Source organism: Bufo bufo, chromosome 9 (assembly GCF_905171765.1).
Source record: "Bufo bufo chromosome 9, aBufBuf1.1, whole genome shotgun sequence".
In the NCBI taxonomy this organism is placed as follows: Eukaryota; Metazoa; Chordata; class Amphibia; order Anura; family Bufonidae; genus Bufo; species Bufo bufo.
The window spans coordinates 53,571,239-53,597,168 of NC_053397.1; the positions used below are offsets into that span (position 1 = coordinate 53,571,239).

General features: G+C 44.9%; 1 protein-coding gene across 5 annotated transcripts in view; it reads left to right on the plus strand.

Moving 5' to 3' along the window:
- EVI5 (ecotropic viral integration site 5) overlaps nucleotides 1–25,930 on the plus strand; it is a 178,177-nt gene that overhangs the window by 107,405 nt on the left and 44,842 nt on the right. For all 5 annotated transcript variants that reach the window (XM_040408655.1, XM_040408653.1, XM_040408656.1 and 2 more), the window contains 4 exons: nucleotides 2,790–2,930; nucleotides 3,806–3,964; nucleotides 10,194–10,340; nucleotides 17,388–17,483. In XM_040408655.1, the coding sequence (XP_040264589.1) occupies nucleotides 2,790–2,930; nucleotides 3,806–3,964; nucleotides 10,194–10,340; nucleotides 17,388–17,483 (543 nt within the window). The remainder of the gene's footprint in view (nucleotides 1–2,789; nucleotides 2,931–3,805; nucleotides 3,965–10,193; nucleotides 10,341–17,387; nucleotides 17,484–25,930) is intronic.

Genomic DNA, 25,930 nt, shown 5'->3' on the forward strand with positions numbered 1-25,930 from the left:
TACTGCTCAAAAAAATAAAGGGAACACTTAAACACAATGTAACTCCAAGTCAATCACACTTCTGTGAAATCAAACTGTCCACTTAGGAAGCAACACTGAGTGACAATCAATTTTACATGCTGTTGTGCAAATGGGATAGACAACAGGTGGAAATTATAGTCAATTAGCAAGACACCCCCAATAAAGGAGTGGTTCTGCAGGTGGTGACCACAGACCACTTCTCAGTTCCTATGCTTCCTGGCTGATGTTTTGGTCACTTTTGAATGCTGGCGGTGCTTTCACTCTAGTGGTAGCATAAGACTGTGTGGGGTGGCATTTCTTTGGCGGGCCGCACAGCCCTCCATGTGCTCGCCAGAGGTAGCCTGACTGCCATTAGGTACCGAGATGAGATCCTCAGACCCCTTGTGAGACCATATGCTGGTGCGGTTGGACCTGGGTTCCTCCTAATGCAAGACAATGCTAGACCTCATGTGGCTGGAGTGTGTCAGCAGTTCCTGCAAGACGAAGGCATTGATGCTATGGACTGGCCCGCCCGTTCCCCAGACCTGAATCCAATTGAGCATATCTGGGACATCATGTCTCGCTCTATCCACCAACGTCACGTTGCACCACAGACTGTCCAGGAGTTGGCAGATGCTTTAGTCCAGGTCTGGGAGGAGATCCCTCAGGAGACCGTCCGCCACCTCATCAGGAGCATGCACAGACGTTGTAGGGAGGTCATACAGGCACGTGGAGGCCACACACACTACTGAGCCTCATTTTGACTTGTTTTAAGGACATTACATCAAAGTTGGATCAGCCTGTAGTGTGTTTTTCCACTTTAATTTTGCGTGTGACTCCAAATCCAGACCTCCATGGGTTGAAAAATTTGATTTCCATTTTTTTTATTTTTGTGTGATTTTGTTGTCAGCACATTCAACTATGTAAAGAACAAAGTATTTCAGAAAAATATTTAATTCAGATCTAGGATGTTATTTTGGTGTTCCCTTTATTTTTTTGAGCAGTGTATATATAGTGCTGTTTCTTTTTATAACGTATATGTCAAACGGAGGCATAAGACGTGATGTGAACCCACCCTTACATGAGTAATGCAGTATGAAAGAAAAGGACTCTCGACTCTCCCGGCCCGAAAATAAATAGGGGGGAGCTAGCAGGCAAGTCCTCCATGGGCTAAGGTAGGTATTCAAAGAGACAGGGAAGTTGGGAAATTAGCCCAGTTTATCCACGGATTCCATATTTTTGAGCATCATTTCCTGGAATTAACTTGGTGTCATTAAGTTTCTCCTATAACGCGATATGATTAACACTATGAATGACTGCCGATACAGAAAGTGAGGGAGACCTCACATGGATGCAACATGAATCCTCGCAGACATCGGAATACATTGTAGAAGCTTCTATGCAGTATTATTAAATGTTCGTGCTTACAAGGTGCCGACAAGGGAGGATCTCTCCAAACACTTCAAATAATCCTCTTCTGATGTTGGCCCAGAACAGACTCGCTATGGGACAGGTCCAGCATGAAGGGTGACATGAAGGGCGTTACCAATTTCTCTGCTACCCCTAAAGCATAAAGGGGAAACCATATACTCTATGAAGTGTCTCGGAACCTGTCACCTAGAAAATGCATATTAAACGCACCCCTGGCACTGTATGCATAGCTGGGAGGTGGATTTGGGAGAGACCCTCAGCAAAGACAGCTGGCAAGTAACCGTAATGGAGACTTCTATAAAGGGAACCTGTCACCTAGAAAATGCATATTAAACCGCCAGCAGTACCTTATTGCAGCCTGTAGCATGATTATAAAGGTGTCTTTTCTGTACAATGCGCCAAGAGTCTGAAAAAAGACTTTTATTCAACTGGCCACGCTATGCAAACGATAGTCTTGAAGTCAAGGGGGCAGCGGCTTTCTCGCCTGAAGTCAAGCGTGCCCCGCCCCCTTAGTATTTGATAGGATGTCCAATTCCTTCACTGCTGGGCGCTTGAGCGTAGCCTCGCGCATGTGCAGGCTCTCATGTTGCGAGTGCCTTATTGAGTCTACCTCACAGCGGAGTAGAACAGTGCACAGGCGCCAGCACTGCAGGGACACAGCGCACGCGCAAGACTACGTTTGGGCGTCTAGTGGTGAAGGAATTGGAATTCCTATCAATCGCTAAGGGGGCAGGCACGCTTGACTTCAGGCGAGAAAGCCGCTGCCCCCTTGACTTCAAGGCTATCGTTTGCATAGCGTGGCTAGTTGAATAAGTCTTTTTTCATGCTACAGGCTGCAATAAGGTACTGCTGGCGGTTTAATATGCATTTTCTAGTTGACAGGTTCCCTTTATAGAAGTCTCCATTACGGTTACTTGCCAGCTGTCTGCTGATTGCCGTGCAACATTCATGCCATTGCTCCAGTGTGAGGGTCTCTCCCAAATCCACCCACCAGCTATGCGTACAGTGCCAGTGGTGCCTTTAAGGTAGTATAAAGAAGGGAAATTATTCCCCGCTCCAAGGCTCGATATTTGCAGAATAGTCCAAACGTTGTGTATTTTACTGAGTTTTTGCTATCGTTTCATTGTTCAGTGTGGCCATCACCAGCTCCAAAGATGGAGATCTGTGCAGCACGTTACATTTGGAGTGTACTGCTGGTTATAGTATTGTTCAGACGGGGCACAATATTCGGCTTGATGCTGATACAATCACTGTGCCCTGATCTAGCTAGAGGTTAATGCCTACGGTTATATAACCTTGATTATCACCATAAAAGCCAAGAGGAATCTTCTAATGGAGTTTGTTGCTTTGGTACTCAGAGAAATACTTCATTGCCAGATGAGAACAACATTGCGAGACTTCAAGAAGAACTTATTGTAGTGAAGATAAGAGAAGCAGAAGCCATAACCGCCATGAAGGAGCAGCGGCAACAGATCAAAGACTTGGAGGATCATTGGCAGGTAGGACCATTACAAACCTTACCTGATCAAGCAAAATATCTATGCAATCAGGCAATGATCAGGAATGGATGGGACCCATTTGTTAGCTGCTTTTACATGCAGCCATGATTGCTTCTGTATGGGGATGAACAATTGTTACGATCATTCATCCCCATACAGTATTATTGTCTGCTGCCCATCTCAAATTGACATTAACAAATTAGCTGATCACCAGCCAATTATCGGGAACAAATATTCATACTGACGTTCCTTCCCAATAATTTACCTAGCCTTTGGTATGTGGAAAAGGGCTCAGGGGTCCTTGTGCACGGGTATCGAGCACCAGTGAACAATATGCAAAACGGTGGGTCGTCGTTAATTTCATTTTCACTGTTCATTGATTCTAAAGGAAGGGTGAGCGAGCAATCATTAATGTGACCACCGGCACCATCTCATCTTATTCTCCTTGTGCTACATCAGCAGCACATCCCCTATTTACACAGGAAGAAGTGCTACTAAAAAGCTGACATTTTTGCTGCCACAAACTGGCGTTGGGTTATTTACTGGCTGCTCTTACAGGATAGGTAATAAGTGTTTGATCTCTGGAAGCTCCACCAGTCAGTCTTCTGGGGTCTTGAGCAGCGGTCCAGCATGTGTACTGCTGCTCTGTTTACATTCTGTGGGACTGATGGAGATACTGACACTGAAGTTACCTCTTTTGGTCACTAGGTGTCAGTACAGAATTGAGCCTATATTGTGAACGTTGTGTTCTGAATATACCCTTCAGGTTTTCATAAATGGCTTTCATGGAAAAATATATAATGTTTTTTTTTATTTTTCGCTACTATTGAATTTGTACCTTTTGAGCTCTCCATTTACAGCATTATATATTGCAGAGACATTTAGCACGCACCACTGGCCGATGGAAAGATCCACCCAGGAAGAACACTGTAAATGAGCTGCAAGACGAGTTGATGAGCGTACGTCTTAGAGAAGCGGAGAGGCAGGCAGACCTGCGAGAAATCAAACAGCGGATGATGGAGCTGGACACTCAGGTTTGTGTTTGCTCATTGTACCAACTAGAGATGAGCAAATAGATTTGCTTCATCAACAAGAGTCTGTCTCTGCTGCTGGAGAAGATCCCTCTGCTGCTTGATGGACAGGACCGAACATCTCGTCCGGTCCTAACAATCTTACGTCCGCACCGCTGCTCCAACTAGTAGCTCAAGCGCAGCGCCACATGCACAGTTGCCTCTTTGGAAGCTGAGCCTCGGCCTCGTCTATAGTGTCTGCATGTGTCAGACTTGGCTGCTGTGTTGTGTGCATGCTGTTCATGTCTTTTGTGTGCGCGCACTGTGCCGTGCCTGTTGTACTTGTGCATGCGTGCCGTGCCTGTTGTACGTGTGCATGCTCGCCGTGCCTGTCTGTATTTTCCTGCCCCCATCGCCTGTCTGTTGTATGTGTGTGCCCCCATCGCCTGTCTGTTGTATGTGTGTGCCCCCATCGCCCCTGCCTATTGTGCTTGTCACTTAAAGGGCGAGAGGCCACTGCTCTACACTTGCCCAGGGGAATTTTACTGTCTGCCCCTCAGAATCATGTAGCTAACATTTTATGGAACGTTGTGGTGGTTTCTACAGTTTGTGTAAAACAAAAGAAAATAGAAAATGCTGCACTATTGCTGGAAAGGACTTTATGATTTCTGTTTCTTTAATATATCCTCCCTTATCCGAGATGCAAGAACCGGAATCTTGTGAGTTTATGGAGCTGACCGTTTCATAGTATTTCACTAGGGAACACTATGCAATTGCTATTGTAACGTGTCAAACATCCATGACCACATCCTTCCTTCTGCACCTGATTTATAACTTGTGTCCTTAGTTGATCCTTGGTTTTGTCACCGTCAGACTAACCACTCTTTCTAATTGCTGCTCTTCTATAGTAGGTTGCACAAAATCATGTACATTGAGTAACGAGAGGCGGTTAAATTGTTCTGTGCAACTACAACTAGAAGCCCAGCAATAGTGCAATTAAGTTTCCTTAGGCTACTTTCACACTAGCATTTCTATTTTCCGGTATTGAGTTCAGTCATAGGGTCAATGGGGACACAACATAACTGAACAGAATGGAGTGCTCCAAAATGCATTCCGTTCTGTCCTCATACCGGAGAGCAGCGTGCTGCGGTTTGCTTTCCGTCCTGGGATGCGGAGCAAAACTGATCCATCATGACCCACAGTGCAAGTCAACGGGAACAGTTTTCTTTGACACAATAGAAAACTGATCTGTCCCCCATTGACTTTCAATGGCGTTCATGACTGATCCGTCTTGGCCATGTTAAAGATAATACAACCGGATCCGTTCATAACTGATGCAGACGGTTGTATTATTAGTAACGGAAGCGTTTTTGCTGAACCCTGCCCGATCTAGCAAAAACACTAGTCTGAAAGTAGCCTTACATGGCACATGGAAATCATAGGAAGGGTTTACCACTTGGGGTTAATTCATTCTGCAAATTGGGTCCGCGTCCGTTCCGCAATTTTGCGGAACAGATGCGGACCTATTCATTTTCAATGGGGCCAGAATTTGCTATCCGCATTTGCGGATCCGCAAAAATAGAACATGTCCTATTCTTGTCTGCAATTGCGGACCAGAAAAGGCATTTTCTATGAGAGTGCCGGCGATGTGCAGTACGCACAATGCGGAACACACATTGCCGGTGTCCGTATTTTGCGGATCCGCAAAACGCATACGGTCGTGTTAATGGACCCTTACTTGCTGCTGACTGAGACACTGCTGTTTGTGTTCATGAAAGGCAGAAAAGCACTGGAGCTGTGCTGATAGGTGAGAGCTTGTGAAGGCAGCAGCATCCTGGACGTGTTCAGCAGGCTTTACACATCCTCACGAGAAGAGCCAGAAACTAGGAGCAGGTTGCAAACTGAACATCAGAAGTTCTCAAAGTGAATGAAGGAATGAGCATTGCTGTCTGAAAGTAGCCACTAGCATACGTAAAGATAGATTTTTCCATGTCAAAGATGCCCATAGCTTTAGATGTCACTAGACGAATACATAAATGTTCCCACAAAATACAGTATCTTGATTCTAAACCACATAATCGGCACATAATTACCAAGGCTGTGAGGGGTTGTTTTACAAGGAGAGTGAAGAATAGATGATTGTAATCAGACCATGATGGTAATTCGTGTATGTAGTGATGTATATGAAATAGAATTTTAGTATGTAATGTGCTGCTTGACCACTAGATGGCACTGTCTCCTTGCCTTCTGGTAATATGAGAACATGCAGATCTCTCCGCATCGGCAATGTGTTAAGAACTCGAATGATAAATTGTAAATATACAATGTAAATGTGGGAATGAGAAAAGATCATCGGAAAATGACCTATTGTTTAAATCACGTTTTTATATTTAACATGTTTTTAAAGAATTTTTGGTGATTTTTAATTTTCCATGTCAACATCTCTATTTAAACAAAAACCATAAAGTCCTGCAGTTTTCGCACCGACCGCGGCGCCACTTCTTGGTCTGTACAAATCACTTTACTGCAGTTACCTGCTTATCTGTCATTCTAATCACCTGTGTATAGATAAGACATGATGCACCATTCCTAATAGGCGATTGTCAGAGCTTCTCTATTCTTTCCTTGTACAATGACCTCTGCACAGGGCACAGAACATGTCTAGAAAACTCTCCCATAGAAGTCACTCACCATTGTGTCTATGGACCATGGGGCTTCCGTAAAGCAATTCTCTTAATGCTTTCTAAATGCTGTTAAAGGGAACCAGTCACCAGGATTTTGTGCATAGAGCTGGGGACATGGGCTGCTAGATGGCCACTAGCTCATCTTCAATACCCAGTCCCCACAGCTCTCTGCGCTTTTATTGTGTTAAAAAACCTTTTTGATCAATATGCAAATGACCTGATATGAGTCCTGTGTCCGGAGATGAGTCAAGCGGAAAGGCACCCAGCACCGCCCCGCGTCCTCCGAATCTCCTCCTTGCTGGCTGACGTCAGAGCTGGAGTGCCGAAATCTTGTGATGCGCGAGCTAGCGCATGCGCAGTGTCGGCATCATGTTCATTGATGCCAGCACAGGCAACGAACTACGCATGCGCTAGCTCGCGCATCGCGAGATTTCAGCGCTCCAGCTCTGTGACGCCAGCAAGGAGGAGATTCAGAGGACGCGGGGCGGTGCTGGGCTCCTTTCCGCTTGACTCATATCAGGTCATTTGCATATTGATCAAAAAGTTTTTTTTAACACAATAAAAGAGCAGAGAGCTATGGGGACTGGGTATTGCAGATGTGCTAGCGGCCATCTAGCAGCCCATGTCCCCAGCTCTATGCACAAAATCCTGGTGACGGGTTCCCTTTAAGAACAGCTCAGGCAAGATGGCCGCCTCCATAATCATTTTCATGAAACAGAATAAAAGTCTGCAATCAGAAAATAAAAACAGATTTAAAAAGAGATGTGTTACGATCTGCTTTTAACTGGATAGGTCATCAGTATCTGATCGATGGGTTTCCGACACCCGGAACCCCAGCCGATCAGCTGCTCTGAGAAGGCACCAGCGCTCCATGGTCTTCTCACAGCTTACCAAGCACCGTACATTGTATAGCGGCCATGCTTGGTATTGCGCTTAGCCCCATTCGCTTGAATGGGGATGAGCTGCTCCTCGGCCACGTGACCGAAGAATGTGACGTCACTGGCCTAGGAAAAGCTGAGAGAAGGCCGCCATGCTCACATGCTGGTGCCTTCTCAAACAGCTGATCGGCGGGGGTCCCGGCTGCCAGACCCCCACCGATCAGATATTGAGGACCTATCCAGAAGATAGATCATCAGTAAAAGAAAAAAAAAGTGTTTTGATGAAAACGCACTGGGGGAGATTTATCAAACTGGTGTAAAGCAGAACTGGCCTTGTTTCCCATAGCAACCAATCAGATCCCACCTTTCATTTTTCACCGCTACTTTGGAGAATGAAAGGAATAATCTGACTGGTTGCTATGGGCAACAAGGCCAGTTCTGCTTTACACCAATGTGATAAATCTCCCCCTCTTGTCAGAGTTTGTTTGAACGGAGAGGCTGAGTCGTGTCACATGCTCTCCCTCCCCTCCTCCCATCTTATGGACAGGTCTTCTGTTTAGATGGCACATATGACTTTCTGAACAAGGAGGTATGGCTTATAAAGTTTGAAGAGGCCACAACATTTGGGTGAGCGCTACAGCATCCTTGCATTTTGCCAAGAACAGCGCCATAGATTGTGTAGTGGGCATGCTTGGTATTGCAGCTCAGGCCCATTCACTTGAATGGGATTGAGCAGCGCCTAGGCCATGTGACTGATAAAAGCAACACCATTGGCCTAGGAAGAGGCCTAATCACTAGTGTTGATCGAGCACCAAAGTGCTCGGGTGCTGTGGCCGAACAGATCGGTATGCTCGTGTGCTCTACCGAGCACAATGGAAGTCGATGGGAGAACCCCAGGCACCCCCTGCTCGGAAGAGAAGAGGGTGTCTGGTTCACAAAAAAAGGTTAGAAGTTGATGGAAACCCCATCAAAATGGTTTGGAACCAGCATTAAGAGGATAGCTGGATGTGTCTTTGTCTATTTTATGTTGTACATAATAGGAGTCTACCACACAAAGGCTATATGCCAAAAGCCAGGTATGTGCAAGCCATCCATCTATCCATGAGACAGATAACAGCTAGCATACCTTACAATGGCAGCCTTGTTCACTGAGATATTCCAAACCAGCTGTCATCTGACTGAGAGACAGTAAACTTCAGTTATTTTGCATCTGTTGGATGGCTTGGGTGGACCTGCACACCTAGATCAATATCATTAGGGCGACAAAAAAAATTCTGATTGTCCAAACATAATATTCAATAACCTTTCTATACAGTTTTGTCATGTAAAAACCCATTTGCATAGACATGGGCATATGGAAAATTCACGATCTACACTACTCATAAACAGCGCCAGCTATTGGATTCATAGTCTTGTCCTAAAACTATGAAGCCAATAGATGCCGCTGTTCATGAGTCATTACAAGCAGGGCAATAGTCCTCATACACTCTAGCAAGCTTGTATTACCGCAGATAAAGTGCTGGAAGATGTGTGAATGATAGCAGCAATCCGATATACACCTCAGTGTTAGCGCAGGCTATAATAGGCTGAGTGCTACATGGTGTGTGGACTCTGTTGAGCAGTGTGCCCCACTTACTAGCGCCCCGACAAGATGAACAGCGCCATCTATTGGTTTCATAGTCTTATGACAAGACTATTACTCTTTTCATAAGACTATGAAACCAGTAGATGGCACTGTTCATGAGTAGTGTAGATTGCGAATTTTCCATGCAAATGGTTTTTCAGCTGAAAAACAAGGCACATTCTGCTCATTTGCATGTCTTTCCCATATTCCCATGTTTATGCAAATTAGTTTTTACATGACAAAACTGTATAGAAAGGTTATTGAATATTATGTTTGGACAATCAGAATTTTTTTTGTCGCCCTAATGATATTGATCTAGGTGTGCAGGTCCACCCAAGCCATCCAACAGATGTGAAGTAACTTTGAGGCTCACTGGTTCTCAGTCAGATGAGAGCTGGTTTGGAATATCTCATAGTGCACAAGGCTGCCATTGTAAGGTATGCTGACTAAGCCTGTCATCTGTCTCATGGCTAGATTGGTGGCTTGCATATACCTGGCTTTTGGCATATAGCCTTTGTGTGGTTGTGTATTGTATGTCGTAGATAATAGGAGTCCAAGATGCATCCAGCTATCCTCTTAATGCTGGTTCCAAACCATTTTGATGGGGTATCCATTAATTTCTAACCTTTTTTTTGTGAACCAGACACCCTCTCCTCTTCAGAGCAGGGGGTGCCTGGTTTGATGCTCGGGTCTCCCGTTGACTTTCATTGTATTTGTACTCGAGCACCCGCAGTATTCGGCTGAGCATTCCGATGTGCCGAGCATAGCGATGCTCGAGCCGAACAACCGTTTGGCTGAGCATACTCGCTCAACACTACTAATCACTCAAGGAGTGCCAATCAGATCAACATTAGACACTTGGAAAACCCCTTCAACGGTGGCCAGCCGTATATACTGAAAAGAAAAAGTATTTGGAGAAGTGTCAAAAGCCGGATGTATTGCAGAGCTGTTACCTGTTATAATGTATCTGCTCCTGGGTGTATAGTGAAGCGCTAAGTTGCGAGCCTTTGACACGCCGCTAGCTTGCCTCATTCAACTTGAATTTATTTTCTTTGACCCCATGACAGAACCAGATAAACAGCAACCATCTCCGACGATCAGAGAAGGAGGTCAACAGTCTACAAGCCAAGGTGCAACATCTGACCACCGAAAACAAGAGCCTGCAACATCAGCTGTCTGAAGGCAAGCGAAGGCAGGCCGAGATCGAGTGCAAGGTAACGCACAGTCCCCATAATGGGGGAGATCGGTGTAATATTGGTTGACATTTATTGTTTGATTATAATGTGACAATTACAAACACACACAAATATATGCAAACATTTTTACATCAGTTTAATTTTGCATCTTTAATAGCGGGTGCTTTCTGTTTTTATTTTCTTTAGCTCCAAATGCCTTCATGTTTTCACGTTAAACATATCTTTTAAGAATATTTGGTAATTGTTTTTTCCATGTCATGTCTATATATTTTTTTAAATACAACTCCTGAAACCTTGCTGTTTTCACACTGGCCTCTGAGCCTTTTTAACAGGCTCTGTAGAGACCGCACTTAAAGGGGTTGTCTTACTTCAGCAAATTGCATTTATCATGTGGAGAAAATTAATACAAGGCACTTACTATTGTATTGTGATTGTCCATATTGCCTCATTTGCTGGCTGGATTCATTTTTCCATCACATTATACACTGCTCGTTTCCAGGGAATACGACCACCCTGTAATCTAGCAGAGGTGGCCATGCTTGAACACTATAGGAAAAAGGGCCTGTCCATGAGCATTTGCGCTGTCCCGGCCACCAGAGAGGTCGGAGCTTTTTCCTATTGTGTACAAGCACGACCACCACTGATGGATTGCAGGAAGGTTGTAACCCCTGGAAATTAGCACAGTGTAATCTGATGGAAAAATGAATCCAGCCAGCAAAGGAGGCAATATGGAGAATCACAATACATTAGTAAGTACCTTGTATTAACTGTCTCCACATGATAAATGCCATTTGCTGAAGTGAGACAACCCCTTTAAAGGGGGTTACTCAAACCCTATAATGACTATGCCCGGGCACCTTATATACATTATATTTACCGGCGCCTGTGTCGCTTCGGATCCCTGCACAGCCGCCACTGCATCTCCCCGCTGTTCGGATGAAAACATCCGGCGACGGGGGGGTTAGCCAATAGAAGGCCGTGACTGGGTTGAGCCTCCCTAACATCGCCTGCAATGCTAGGGAGGCTCGTTCCCGTCACAGCCTGCTATTGGCTGTATCCCACCGTTGCTGGATGTTTTGATTTGAGTGATGGGGGAGATGCAGCGATGTCCGCACAGGGATCTCAAGTGACACAGGTGCCAGGATGTATAATGTATACGAGGGGCCGGGGATGAGGGGGGTTATTATAGGATTTGGATAACCCCCTTTAAGCATTCATTTTGTTATAACAGGCAGCATTACACTGAAAAGGAGATAGATAGATACGTCTAACGCAGGATCTAGCAATATAACAAAATAGCAAAGACAGGTGCACTCTGCGGTCTTACTAAACCCTCAAACTGATGTTAAAATTGAGAGATTAGCCAACAAATCCTACGGTGTAGAACATGTCTGAGCCCGAGCACCGCGCCAAGGTTTCTCAAGTAGCTTGGGAACCTAACACTCACCTACCTGCACCGTATGGGCACTACCAGGAGCCAGTGGCCAAATTATAGGAGCATGAGGCTACATGCTGGAGGTAACTGGTGAGTTGTTTGAGTCAGCCTCATGCTCCTTTAATTTGCCCACTGGCTCCTGGTAGTGCCCATACAGCGCAGGTAGGTGAGTGTTAGGTTCCCGAGCTACTTGAGAAACCTTGGCGTGGTGCTCGGGCTCAGACATGTCCTCCACAGTAGGATTTGTTGGCTAATCTCTCAATTTTAACATCAGTTTGAGGGTTTAGTAAGACCGCAGAGTGCACCTGTCTTTGCTATTTTGTTATATTGCTATATTGATTACTACATCCACATAATTGCTATCTTGGGTAGGTAGGATGTCTATTGTGGTACTTGTGGTTCGCTCCGAGCATCCTCCATTGTATGCATTTTTGCTGGGGATTGTCATTAGCAACGGGCCACAAGTGCAGGATTTGCTCCCCTATATATATGCACGACTGCATGCGGGTTTCAGCATTTCCTGCTTGGTTAATGCCACGCCATTCTTTTCAGTTTATAACACAGGATCTACCGTACACAATAGGTGATGGTCACCAATCCGCCTCCTCCCTGTACAATGACCTCTGCACAGAGCACGCCCTCAATCATCTCCCATAGAAATCTGTGAGGAGCATCTCCAGATTAGTTTCCTACGGTCCTTGTGGCTACTGTAAAGCCGATCTCTTAGGCAAGATTGCTGCCCTCATAATTATGAACTGGAAATAGAATACAACTGCAATCAGAAAAAAAGTAAAATTGTAATGTTTGGCTAATCGCAGATTATTGGAAAGGATAAGATTGTGCCAGGCTTTACGTTACCCTACCCTATTATTTTAAAGAAGGGAATTATCTTTCTTTCTTAGGCAACCATGTGAAAACCTATAAATCTTATGAGGAATCGAAATGGAATAAGTAACACTTTGAGCTTTTCTCAGTTACATTCATGTCCTCTATGTATTATATCTGGTGGTAGCAGTGATGCCCAAGAATAGAAGTAATAATGTAAGCGCGGCTTCATTTCCCTGTTAATGATCTGTTTCTGCCCATGTCTACAAGTAGTTTCCTACTAATTGCTGTATAGAGCCAGAGCTGTGTTTTTGCAGTGATGGAGAAGTGATTACTTTCGCAGTGCCCGAGCAGATTTTCATGCCAAGAATATGGCAATATTTGAGTGCAAAATTGGCTTCAAACCTAGATTTTTAACCTTTTTATGTAATGGCTGGAAAACCTTTGAAGAGTATCCCAAGCCTTTCAGGACTTTCACCAAAGGATAGAAAGGTCCAGACGCTCCCTTAGAGTTTGTCCGCACTTAAAGGCTATGGACACCTTCAGGGCAATTTTTTCATTGCATTTCACTCATTTTGGGCGAAAATATGTTTTCATTTGGTCTTTATTAAAAAATTTCAGTCGTTTTTGAGATACAAGAGTTAACAAATGGGTTTGTAGAGTATTACTCCTCAATCTCCTCAGCTGATGGCTCATGTGAAGCCTTATCTCTAATAATAACTAATTTTAAGCAATTTTATCAGTACGATAAGAGTTTAGCTATAATGCGTGTTTGAGGTCAGGAGATCAGAGAGGAGGCTTCATACGAGCCGTCAGCTGATGAGACTGAGAAGTGATACTCTGCAAACAAATTGATTTGTAACCCTTGTATTTAAAAAATGTCTAACTTTTACTAAAAACCAATTGAAAAAATGATTTTTAGCCCAAAATGAGTACAATGCAAGCATAAAAATATTGCCTCAAAGGTATTTATAACCTTTAAGCCCCTCTTAGTGTATTGTCAGCTTAACTAGCGCTGAGAACAGTGGGTTCAGATGACAGTTTAAAGGGGTTATGCAAAACTAAACTTTTGAGACGTCTTCAGAATGGCTGGACTCGCGCTGGGGTTCATACTTACCTGGTCACTGCTGCTGGATTCCGCCTGCATCGCTCCACATCTCTGGGAATGAACATCCTGTTTACAGGTGTCATGTGACTGCTGCAGCCAGTCCCTGGCCACAGCAGTGACCGGTCATCTTTGCAGTCGCATACCATATGGGCGACAGGTTACCGCTACAACCAGTGATTGGCTGCCGTGGTCACGTGACACCCATCAACAGGATATTGATTCCCTAAGGCCCCTTTCACACGAGCAAGTTTTCCACGTGGTTGCAATGCGTGACGTGAACACATAGCACCCCCACTGAATCCTGACCCATTCATTTCAATGTGTCTGTGTACATGAGCGTTTTATTTCACGCATCAGTTCTGCTTTGCATGAAAAACGCAGCATGTTCTATATTCTGCGGGGTTTTTTCACGCAGCCCTGGCCCCTTAGTGAATGGGGCTTCAGTAAAAAACTCATTGCATCGGCAAACAAGTGCGGATGCAATGCATTTTCACTGATGGTTGCTAAGAGATGTTTTTTATCCCGCGCGTGAAAAACGCATCAAAACGCATTGCACTCCCGCGGAAATAACTGAACGCAATTGCAGACAAAACTGACTGAACTTGATGGCAAAATGGTGTGAGTTTCACTGAACGCATCCGGACCTAATCAGTCACGCTCGTGTGAAAGAGGCCTAAGACCTGGGACCTGCCAAGGTGCCCATGGAGCAATGCAGCTGGAGTCCATTGGCCATGGGACCAGGTATGTATGGACCCCACCACGGACCCCTTTCAGTGTGGAGGGGGAAGATCCACCATCTGCCATACACAATAGATTATTGACCAATCCTGCAAAGATAAGGGGTTGGGATCCCTGGATTTGTCACAAGTCGTACTACCTAATGGAGATCTGCTGTCACCAATATGTGGCATTAATAGTGATGAACTGAAAGCAAAACCTTAAACGTGGAGGAGAGGGATGATTCATTGCACAGTGCTATTGTGATTGACTGTAACCCTAGTTGTTACCTCTGAGATGGAAAGTTTTACAGTCATAGTGAATAAAGCAGAGAAGTTGACAGTAAAGATCTAAAGTATCAAACAATCGAGTAAAGTTCAAGGAACTTTTCATCTTTTCTCCATTTTTTGCTAACTCTCCTCTGAATTTGACTTGTCTTGCATCCCTCAAAAGACATGATCAGATGACAACACCAATGTACCAATGTCTTTCTTTTACAGTCTTTGTACAGCCGTGTTTCTAATGGCTTCTGATCCCTATGGACCCTACCTATATGCCGTGTCTAAGCTGTTACATGCATATTTGCATTCCTTCAGTCTATAGTTCTCATAGTCCGTGATGTTGATGGCACAATTCTGGGCACATAGCTTTCAATTAAGATTTGGGTTCGATATATTTTTTTATTTTTTATATATAATACTGCACAACAGTCCAACAGTTTATTTCACAGTTTGCTGCGGCTTGCCGTTTTTTCAGCATTCTGCAACTGCTTCTATCATATGATGCAATTTATATAATTATTATTTTTTATTTTTTAGATGCTTCTTTTGTGTGTTAGGCCAACTGACAGTCCCTGACAACTTCTATTAGGGCATGTCGAGGACTATATCTGTTTTTTGTGGCAGCGATAGAGACACATGTTGCGGTATTCTTGCTGTCAGAATTGATAGAACTCCTCCTGGTGAAGGATCTGTTCACACTTGGGTCCATAAGTTTTCACACACTGTTTTCCAGCATATTCTGATCTGAAAAAGCTGTTTATGCAGACGGATCCGTTCTGAACGGATGCAAGCATTTGCATTATAGGTGCGGATCCGTCTGTGCAGATACCAGACGGATCCGCAATGAACGCAAGTGTGAAAGTAGCCTAAACTGTATGGATAAGGCTCTGGTCACACCAATGTCACAGCTTCAGAATATAATGGAGAAACGGTGGCTATGCCGTATATGTTTTTCAGAAGGATACCGGTGAATCTTGACAGATGACTTTAAAGTGATCAGTCCTGATCGCAGTATCTTTACAGGTAAAAGCACTGTAGACGGCACCAATATGCTGGAAAACAGTGTGTGAAAACTGAGGGGTTAATTGTGCGTATCATAGCCCCCTGTAAGGGATCAGGTGCTGCCAGGCAGTAGGGGGCAGTCATGTACACAGTTCGTAGTATATTCTAACTTGAAGCGTCCCCATCACTATGGGAACGCCTCTGTGTTAGAATATACTGTCGGATCTGAGTTTTCACGATCTAACTCAAATCCGATGGTATATTCTAACAGAGGCGTTCCCATGGTGATGGGGACGCTTCAAGTTAAAATATACCATCGGATTGGAGAAAACTCAGATCCGATGGTATATTAATAGGGACTCCTGACTTTACATTGAAAGTCAATGGGGGACGGATCCGTTTGCAATTGCACCATATTGTGTCAACGTCAAACGGATCCGTCCCCATTGACTTGCATTGTAAGTCTGGACGGATCCTTTTGGCTCTGCACGGCCAGGCGGACACCAAAACGCTACAAGCTGCGTTTTGGTGTCCGCCTCCAGAGCAGAATAGAGCCAAACTGATGCATTCTGAACGGATCCTTATCCATTCAGAATGCATTGGGGGTGAACGGATCACTTCGGGGCCGCTTGTGAGAGCCCTCAAACGGATCTCACAAGCGGAACCCCAAACGCAAGTGTGAAAGTAGCCTTAGAGTGGCTTCTTAGCCTGAGCTGGATGTTGGAATATACAATACACAAACAAGGGCCCAGATTTACTAAAGTGTCTGTGCCAAAAATCTGTCTAAAAAGTGGCACAGTTTTGGCACATCTAGGATTTCTATACTTTTTTCGACATGCACAACAAAGGGACTTAGCAGGAAGGGGACAGAGCGTCACGTGAAATGGGGCGTGTCCTAGGATGTACCATTTTGCTAAAAAATCCATCTTACTGTAAGCCAGGGATGCACAACCTACGGCCCTCCAGCTGTTGCAAAACTACAACTCCCAATGTGCCCGGACAGCCTAAAACAGGCATGGCCAACCTACAGCTCTCCAGCTGCTGTAGTTTTGCAACAGCTGGAGAGCCTCAGGTTGGCCATCCCTGGCCTACAGCAGGGCATGGTGGGAGTTGTATTTTTTTTCAACAGCTGGAGGGCCGCAGGTTGAGCATTCCTGCTGTAAGCCAACCAATAGTTGGTTAGAGCCAGAGAAAAGTGTCTATCCCCTGAACCAGATTTACCATCCAGCCTTCACCCCTGTGATAAATCTGGGGCAGGTTTTAGGATTAGTAAGTCTGCGCCAAAGTCTTGTGACTTGAACTAAAATTCTAATAAGGTTTCAGTAATTAATTAGGCTTCTATTCACTATTGCTCATGAATAGACACATTACAACCACATTTGGAAAAAAGTTGCTTTTCCATATTATTGTGAACATTGGGGGGGTTACATGATTCCTTCTGGAAATATTGGCTATGCATAGTCTAATTCAGTGTTTCCCAACCAGCGTGCCTCCAGCTGTTGCAAAACTACACCTCCCAGCATGCCCGCACAGCCAAAGGCTGTCCGGGCATGCTGGGAGTTGTAGTTTTGCAACAGCTGGAGGCACGCTGTTTGGGAAACACTGGTCTAATTGACCTGAAATGATACCTATATAGAAAACTATATGTACATGCTGACATACAATTGTGTCTGACCTAGTGTCTGTACTTTTTGCAGAACAAGGAGGAAGTGATGGCAGTGAGACTCCGAGAAGCAGACAGTATTGCGGCTGTGGCTGAACTCCAGCAGCGTATAGCAGAGCTAAGATTTCAGGTAATGCATCTTAAGATGCCTTCAATAGTTTTCAGGCAAGCACTTTTTCGGCCGAATTTCTCTGTCCTGACTCATCCATACATATACATGCTTGGCTCGGGCTTTACCCACCGATCTCTACTACCTGCTGCAGAAGTAACATGTCCCACGCTTGGCATGCGTAGCTGCTGCAGCCAATTGCCGATTGTATCTGGTCAATGCTTAACCAGTGATTGGCTGCAGCAGTCGCGTATCTGTTTGTGTCATTACTGCAGCAGGGGAGTGGCAGGGATCGGTAATGTCAGTATGCTGAGCCATTTTAAAGATTTTGTTTTTTGTTTTTTCCCCACTCGACAACCTCTTTAAATACGTGGTTTTCATCAGTTAAGAAAAAGCATCTCTTCCCCTTTCAGTATGTATTAGAGAAACCTGACAGTTCAGTTGTTTATGGAAGAAAACAAAACGGCTGATGCATGACATGTAAGGCTCCTGTAAAGAGATCTGATAATGTGACCATCAGATCTATTACTTGTAGTGGTCGCTGAATGAAAAGCTACTGATGGAGGCAGGCTCTGAACAGGCTTAGCAGCTTCCATGCAGGAGGTGATGGGGGCCCATCAGCCAAAGCACCCATTATTTTTCATAAATTGATCAGATTTGTACCTTTTCAAATAAAAAGGATAAGGCAGAGTTCACTCTTCAGTTATTTAGATCAGTTATTTTGAGCCAAAACCAGGAGAGGGTCAAAAACGCAGAACAGGCAATTTCGCAGAACAGGTGCGAACCCATTTATTTTAACGGGGCCGCAAAAGTTCGCAGACAAGAATAGAAATTTCTATCATGGGGCCGGCCATGTGCAGTCCGCAAAATGAGGTACGTACATGGCCGGTATCTGTGTTTTGAGGATCCGCAATTTGCGTACTGCAAAACACTATAGACCCTTAGACCGCTTTGCGGTCTGCAAATTGCGGATGTGCAAAACGCTGATACCGGCCATACGCATTCCGCCTTTTGCGGAGCGACTGGCCCGTAATAGAACAGTCCTATCCTTGTCCATAACGCGGACAGTAATGGGATATGTTCTATTTTTTTCCGAAATGGCCATGCGGACATACGGAATGCACAGGGGGTCATTACCTTTTTTGTTCAGTATGTCTCTGTATATAAGGCTGCCTTCACATGGCTGTGGGCGGTCCGTGTGACGGCCACATTTCCTGGCCCGACCGTGGCTGATGTGAACCAAACTCGCTGCACTATAGTGATCTATGAAGCTGCGAGTTCCAGCCCAACTGTGGGTCTACTGTACTCGCAGCATCATTTCAGTACAGGACTGGTGAGGCTGGAAATCACAGCGTCATAGATCAGTGGTGTAGTGCGTTTGGCTCACATGAGCAGCGGTCAGTCCAGGAAATGCGAATGTCACACGGATTGCCCACGGCCATCTGAAAGCAGCCTAGAGATGACTCTCATGACTGCAGAAGCCAAGGTTAGAAATGTACAGTATATATTGTCATGTGCCTGTAAATTATACACAATACGTATTTTCGGTATCTGCATGCGCTTCAGCTCTTCATCTGGTCAGACCGAAACTTCTTTATTTGACCACCATTCTATTCCGAGATATGTAGATACTTGAAGCTAACCACATGGTCTTTGCAACATATAGGGTGTAAGTCTTTGAACAGTGCTTGATATCTAAATATGGTTTCACTTACATATAGACCATAGTAAGAACATGCCGATGTTCCCCACAGCTAGTTTTTTCACACAGTACGTCAAGCCAAAATCGTGAGCAGCTCCTTGAGAAGCTAAATAGAATAGTAACATGAAACCCTTTCAAACACGAGCTCACAGATTAGAGCTGGACAAGTTGGACTAGCTTTCCTTGAACAGTGAGTTTAGGCTGTAGTCACAATTTTTTGTATGGAAAAATCTGCCACCAAAGCAACAGCCGAAATCCTGACTGTTCTCCTAGTTGGCCCCATAAAGATTGAGTTGGGCACAGGTGTGAACACCAGGCTTGAGCGAATCTACCTTCAGATCATAGATTCAAAGTCGATTCGTTCAAATACTTACATTTTAATTCTGTACGGAAACGGCATCAAAATCAATCGGCTCCGTGGAGCCAAAGTTTCTCGCCCGAAGTCGCGCAAGACTTCGGTGAATTTCTACTGTATTCATATGTACTGTACTGAATCCGAAGTGGGCCTTGGTACCAAGGTACCAGCCAGTACCAAGGCCCACTTTGTATTGCTGTTTTTAAATTGTTTTTAAATACGCAGATATGAATACAGTAAGAATTCACCAAAGTCTACACTCCTCTGGCAGGCACCATAGCCACAAGAAAGCTAATTGCACTGTAGAAGTGCTCACAGCAGGCCAGCTTCAGATATATTAACCCCTGACTCGATATAATAATGGGGCCACAAAAGGCACAAAGTGCTGCAGATAAACTGAGAGAGTTTGTAAGACAACCAGACGAGGCGTCGTGGTCTCCTTTACTGCAGCAAAATATGCATACTAGGGCAAGCACTGTATCAGATACTGCAGCCCCTGCAACAGCTCCTCAGAAAGCTCAAGATGAACCCACCCTTAAACAAATAACAGCACAAGTTCTAGAGGCCATCACGGCCTGCAAGACGTCTCTTACGGGGAAATTGGATGAAGTTAAGATTGATCTAGACCTCTTGCGTCAAGACATGCATGACAGAGTCCAACATACTGAAGAACGTATATCGCGCATAGAAGATGCGACGGCCACTGTTCCCAGATCTACGGTAGCTCCCAAAATCTGTCCTCCAAAAGCCCTATGGAGCTACTTCATTTTGAACTCTGCCATGCGCCCATACATCATTTTTTGAGCACATATGGGGTGTTGGCGTATTCGGGGGGAAATGGGGAACAAAATATGGGGTGCATTCTGTCCTGCTTTCCCTTGTGAAAGTGTAAAATGTGGGTGTAAAGCAACTTTTTCTGGAATTTTTTATTTTTAAATTTTCACAGCCAAGCGTTTCCCCATTCTGTGAAACGCCCGATGGGTCAAAGTGCTCACACCTTGAAATATTCCTTGAGGGGTGTAGTTTCAGGAATAGGGTGACTTTTTGGGGGTTTCCACTGTAGGGCCACCTCTGGGTGTCTTCATATGCGACATAGCTCCCAATTACTATTCCAGCTAAATCAGCTCTCCAAAAGCCATATGGTGCTCCTTCCACTCTGAAGCCTGCTGTGAGTCCATACATCAGTTTTTGAGCACACAAAGGGTGTTTCTGTAAACTCCAGATTCAGGGTAATAGATTGAGTTTTGTTTGGCTGTTAACCCTTGATGTGTTGCAGAAAAAAATAAAATATTAAAAATTTTAAATCTGCTAAAAAAAAGTGAAATTTTGAGATTTCATTATCATTTTCATTTAATTCTCGTGGGGGCACCTAAAGGGTTAAAGTTTGTAAAATTAGTTTTCAATAGTTTGAGGGGTGTAGTTTCTAAAATGGGGTGATTTATGGGTGGTTTCTATGTAAGCCCCAGAAAGTGATTTCATACCTGAACTGGTCATGAAAAAATTGGGGTTTGGAAATGTTCTTAAAAATTTCAAGATTTGCTTCTAAACTTCTAAGCCTTCTAACGTCCCAAAAAAATAAAATGTAATTTTCAAAATGATCCAAACATGAAGTAGACATATGGGGAATGTAAAGTACCGTATTTTTCGCCCTATAAGACGCACCGGCCCATAAGACGCACCTAGGTTTTTGAGGAGGAAAATAAGAAAAAATATATTTTGAACCAATAGGTGTGCTTTTGGTGGGTTTTGAACTAATTGTGGTCTGTGGATGGCGCACTGTTATAGGGGATCTGTGGATGGCGCACTGTTATGCGGGATCTGTGGATGACGCACTGTTATGCGGGATCTGTGGATGACGCACTGTTATGGGGAATCTGTGGCTGACGCACTATTATGGGGAATCTGTGGCTGACTCACTTATGGGGGATCTGTGGGTGACGCACTGTTATGGGGGATCTGTGGCTGACGCACTACGTCATGCGCCCACGCCGCCTGCTTCATTCATAAAGTGGGCGGCGCAGGCGCGTGACTTTGTGACTCACGCTGCAGGCGCCATCCTCCTGGCCTGCCTCCCCCCTCCTCTCTGCTACCTACCGAGCGCTTGTAGTTGTAAGTAATACAAGCGCTGATTATGAGATTACCGGTATATACATAATTAACTATTACAGATCTGATTATACAGTGAGCAGGGCCCGTGTAGTAGAATAGTCACTGCACGGGCCCCGCTGTCATTATAAAAGCAGATGCCGGCCCCCAGTCACTCCTCCCTCACAGCTGATACACCCGCCGCGCGGCATCGCGGCGGGTGTATCATTGAAAATTCGGCAAAATCAGCAGCATTCGCCCCATAAGACGCACTGCTATTTTCCCTCCACTTTTGGGGGGGGGGGGGAGTGCGTCTTATAGGGCGAAAAATACGGTATGTTGCATATGAAGACATCCTGAGGTACCCCTAGAGTGGAAACCCCCCAAAAGGGACCCTATTCTGGAAACTACACCCCTCAAGGAATATTTCAAGGTGTGTAGTGAGCACTTTGACCCATTGGGCGTTTCACAGAAACATTGCTTTACACCCACATTTTACATTTTCACAAGGGGTAACAGGACAAAATGCACCCCACATTTTGTTCCCCCCCCCCCCCTGAATATGCCAACACCTTGTATGTGCTAAAAAAAAAAATTATGTATGGGTGCATGGCAGGGCTCTAGAGTCAATCAGCTAAATATGAATTTTGCTGACCTGCATTGGCAGATGTATTTTAGGTGCTATGTCGCATTAAATAAATTCCTCAGGTCCCCAGAAATGAAAAATCCCAAGAAGTGACCCCATTTTGGAAAGGGTACTTTTTAGCAAACGGGTGTCTCACAGAAAGCAGAATTACTTGAGAGAAGCATTTCAAAGCACATATTTGTAAAAATGAAAAATTACTAGCAGACCCTAATTTTTCACTTTGACAAGGGGTTGAAGGAGAAAATGCACCTCAGTATATGTCCCCCATTTGCAAACACCCCATATGTGCTCGTAGCCTGCTGTATTGGCGCATATCAGGCCTCTAGGGGCTAAGTGCAAAATATGGTTTTTGCAGGCCTGATATGGATTTTAGCTGCCATCTCGCATTTAAAAAATGTCCTGAGGTCCCCAGAAATTAAAAACACCAAGAAGTGACCCCATTTCGGAAAGAGCACCCCCGTACGGACATTTTAAGTGGTGGAAAGGGTACTTTTTAGCAAACGGGTGTCTCACAGAAAAGAATATGTAGTGGTTGTTATAAAGTGGATATGCAAGCGAGGTGGACTAAATCAGATATAAAGTGGAAAAATTACAGGGAGCATAAAGGATGAAATTAAATTAATATTCCATGCAAGAATGGTAGATTCTAAAGCAGTCCTGCATGCACAGGCTAGGTTTTTTCAGGGCAGGTTTCGCATTGGTAAATGGTGTCTTTCCTTATCCCTCTTTTGTGACTCACCCTGCATCTTTTTTTGGGTCCTTTCCTTTCTTGCTGTCTGGGGGACTTGACCTGGAAAATGTTGTCCTGGTACAACATGGGCACCGTAACTTCCTGAAGTACTAGGACCCTCCCCGGCCTGGGTTTGATAAATTAGGGCCTTGATAACCACCTCTTAGAACTGAAGGAAAGTTCCTCTGTGGCCTGAAGATTGAAATAGGATGTACGCATTGCACATTGCCATCTGTACAATGTGTACGGCCAGCTTTTTGTACCACACTTTTGTTTTTTATAAGTTGATCTGCAAGATCCACCCCTCCCATGGGCCTGTTGTAATCAAGGATGCAGTCTGACTTGTTGACAGTGGTAGTGATACCTAGTACAGCGGCAGGGGAGCTGGTGTTAGTGTGAATGGTGGTCAGTACAAGGACGTCCCTCTTGTCCTTGTACTTAACCACCATCATATACTCATTGCGGAGAGCCCTACTTTCACCCATTCTCAGTGGTTGCACTACCAGGGATCTAGGGAGGCCTATCAGATTTTTGCGCACTGTGCCGCAAGCCACAGTACCCCTGGCAGTTAGGGACCCGAATAGGGGTATGCTGGTATAATAATTATCCACATAGAGGTGGTAACCCTTATCCAGCAGTGGGTGCAGTAACTCCTAGGACGGGGGGCATTCTGGGGGTTCTAACCTGGAATCTTTCATTTTGTAAATGCGGAACTTGTGGGTATACCCGGATCTACTCTCACAGAGTTTGTATATTTTTATGCCATACCTTGCCCGTTTGCTAGGCAGGTATTGACTGAATCGGATCCTTCCTTTGAACAATAGGGACTCGTATACACTGACATTTTTCTCTGGGTTGTACACCTCAGAAAACTTGTTGCTGAAGTGGTCAATGACAGACCTAACTTTGAACAGTCGGTCAAATGTTGGGTCGTTTTGGGGTGGGCACTGTGCATTGTCATTGTAGTGTAGGAATTTTCAGATTGATTCAAGTCGCTTCCTGGTCATGGTCTGACTGTAAATTGGAGTCTGGTAGAAAATGTCAGAACTCCAATATTGCCTAACGTTTTTTTTATTACGGCCATGTGCAGCACAAGTCCCCCAAAACTTCATCTGCTGCATCTACTGGGGTCCAACCTAGGGGTCTAGCGTGTGGCGAACTAGGGTTCTGAGCAATGAATTGTTGGGTGTACAAATTGGTTTGGGTCACCATTAGATCTACAAAATCTTCAGAGAAGATTTTGAAAAAATCTAGCTCAGTGAAGCCCGCACAATCTTTCAGAATTCCTGAGTTGCCCACAAACTCAGGAATTTGGGGCTGCTAATCGTCAGGGCGTGGCATCCATGTTGGCTCACTCTGGGGGGCTGCCGTCCCCTGGGAAGGGACAGGGACGGAGGGATCTGCAACAGCTGCAAATGAAGAAAAAAAATTGTGCAGCTATTCCAGATCTTCTTCTTTCTTTTTTTCAGCAGCAAAAGGGGTTAAAGTCACAGTACACCACTAGTCCCAGCAAGCCACAGCAGCACAGAAAGGCACAGAACCTCTCTGCGTGCAGTCACCAGCTAGAATGGCTGCATGCAGGGAAGTTCAGCCTCTTCCTGTGAAGCTATAGCGCTGCCATTGGCTGGAGCGTTGTTCCAGCCAATCGCAACACTGGTGTCCTCTGCCTCACCTCGGATGTGACCGGTTCTCACCAGTTCAGTACCGGCCACTGTCCCCTGGCCTCCTCCCGCCCTGGAGCTGCAGGGGGGTGGATCGGCATAATGCTGCCCTTACCTGCCATGGCTGCCTGCCGGTAAGAGCAGCCATGGTGCCGTGATTCCACCCCGATCTTCCCCCAGAGCCCCGCAGACCTCATGAAGTACATGGGTCTTTAAGTTCTGTCCAGATATGACGTACATGTATGCCATGGGCCCTAAAGGGGTTAAATATGACCTATTATAGCTTCCTGTTTGTACTGTTACATGTTTAGCCACTTACTAAGGGCCACCTCAATCATACCTATGTACTTACTTAAATAGAGGTATCCTAATAGTTGCTGCAGCCTGCATGCCTCGGTCACACCATCACCAATCATGGAGGCATCCCCGTTTCACTGGCCCAGAGTCTGGTATGAAAGAAGCTACACCAGACACAACGTACCTTCCATGTGTAATATATGGGTAAGGAGTACAGTTTGTATACTCAGTTTTCTAATGGTTTTTCTGTTTAAGGTCTATTAAAACGATTCTGTTATACCTCATCACAGCCATTGCAGTATGTTTGACTCCTGATAGTACTTTTACACCCAGGATTCCATGGCTGAGTTAAAAATTCTTTAATGGAATGTTAGGGGTTTAGGCGCTCCACAAAAAAGGTCAATGGTGCTCGCCTTTATTAGAAACTTCTAACCTCAAATATTGTGTGTACAGGAGACACATCTTACACCTACTACATATATGGCCCTAAAGAAGCCTTGGGTACAATGGTCCGCACACTCCTGCCATTCATCTTCCTCTAGGGGGGGTGTCTCTGCTAGTACATAAACAACTAAGATGGGAGGCAAAAGAACTGGTCATTGATGCGGAAGGCAGATTGGTCTTTGTTCATGCTCTTATTGACCATGTACAGTATGTTTTACTAGGCGGCTATAACCCTCCCCCTGGTTCCATGCAGATCTGACACCTTGCAGCCACCTTTGCGGCCGCTTACCCACATGCTAAAGTAATCTGCATGGGAGATCTAAATATGATGTTGGATCCCGCAATTGACAGACTTACTGACGTGGCAAGCCCATCAAATATAGGGTCTCCCTCGCAGCTTCAGAGATTCTTAACTGAATTTCGGTGGCATGATCTCTGGAGATCTAAATTTCCCAGGTCTAAAGTTTACTCCTGTCACAGTAGCAGTCACAACTCCTCAACTAGGATAGACTATGTACTAGGCAAAGAACTCGTATCGTAACGTATTT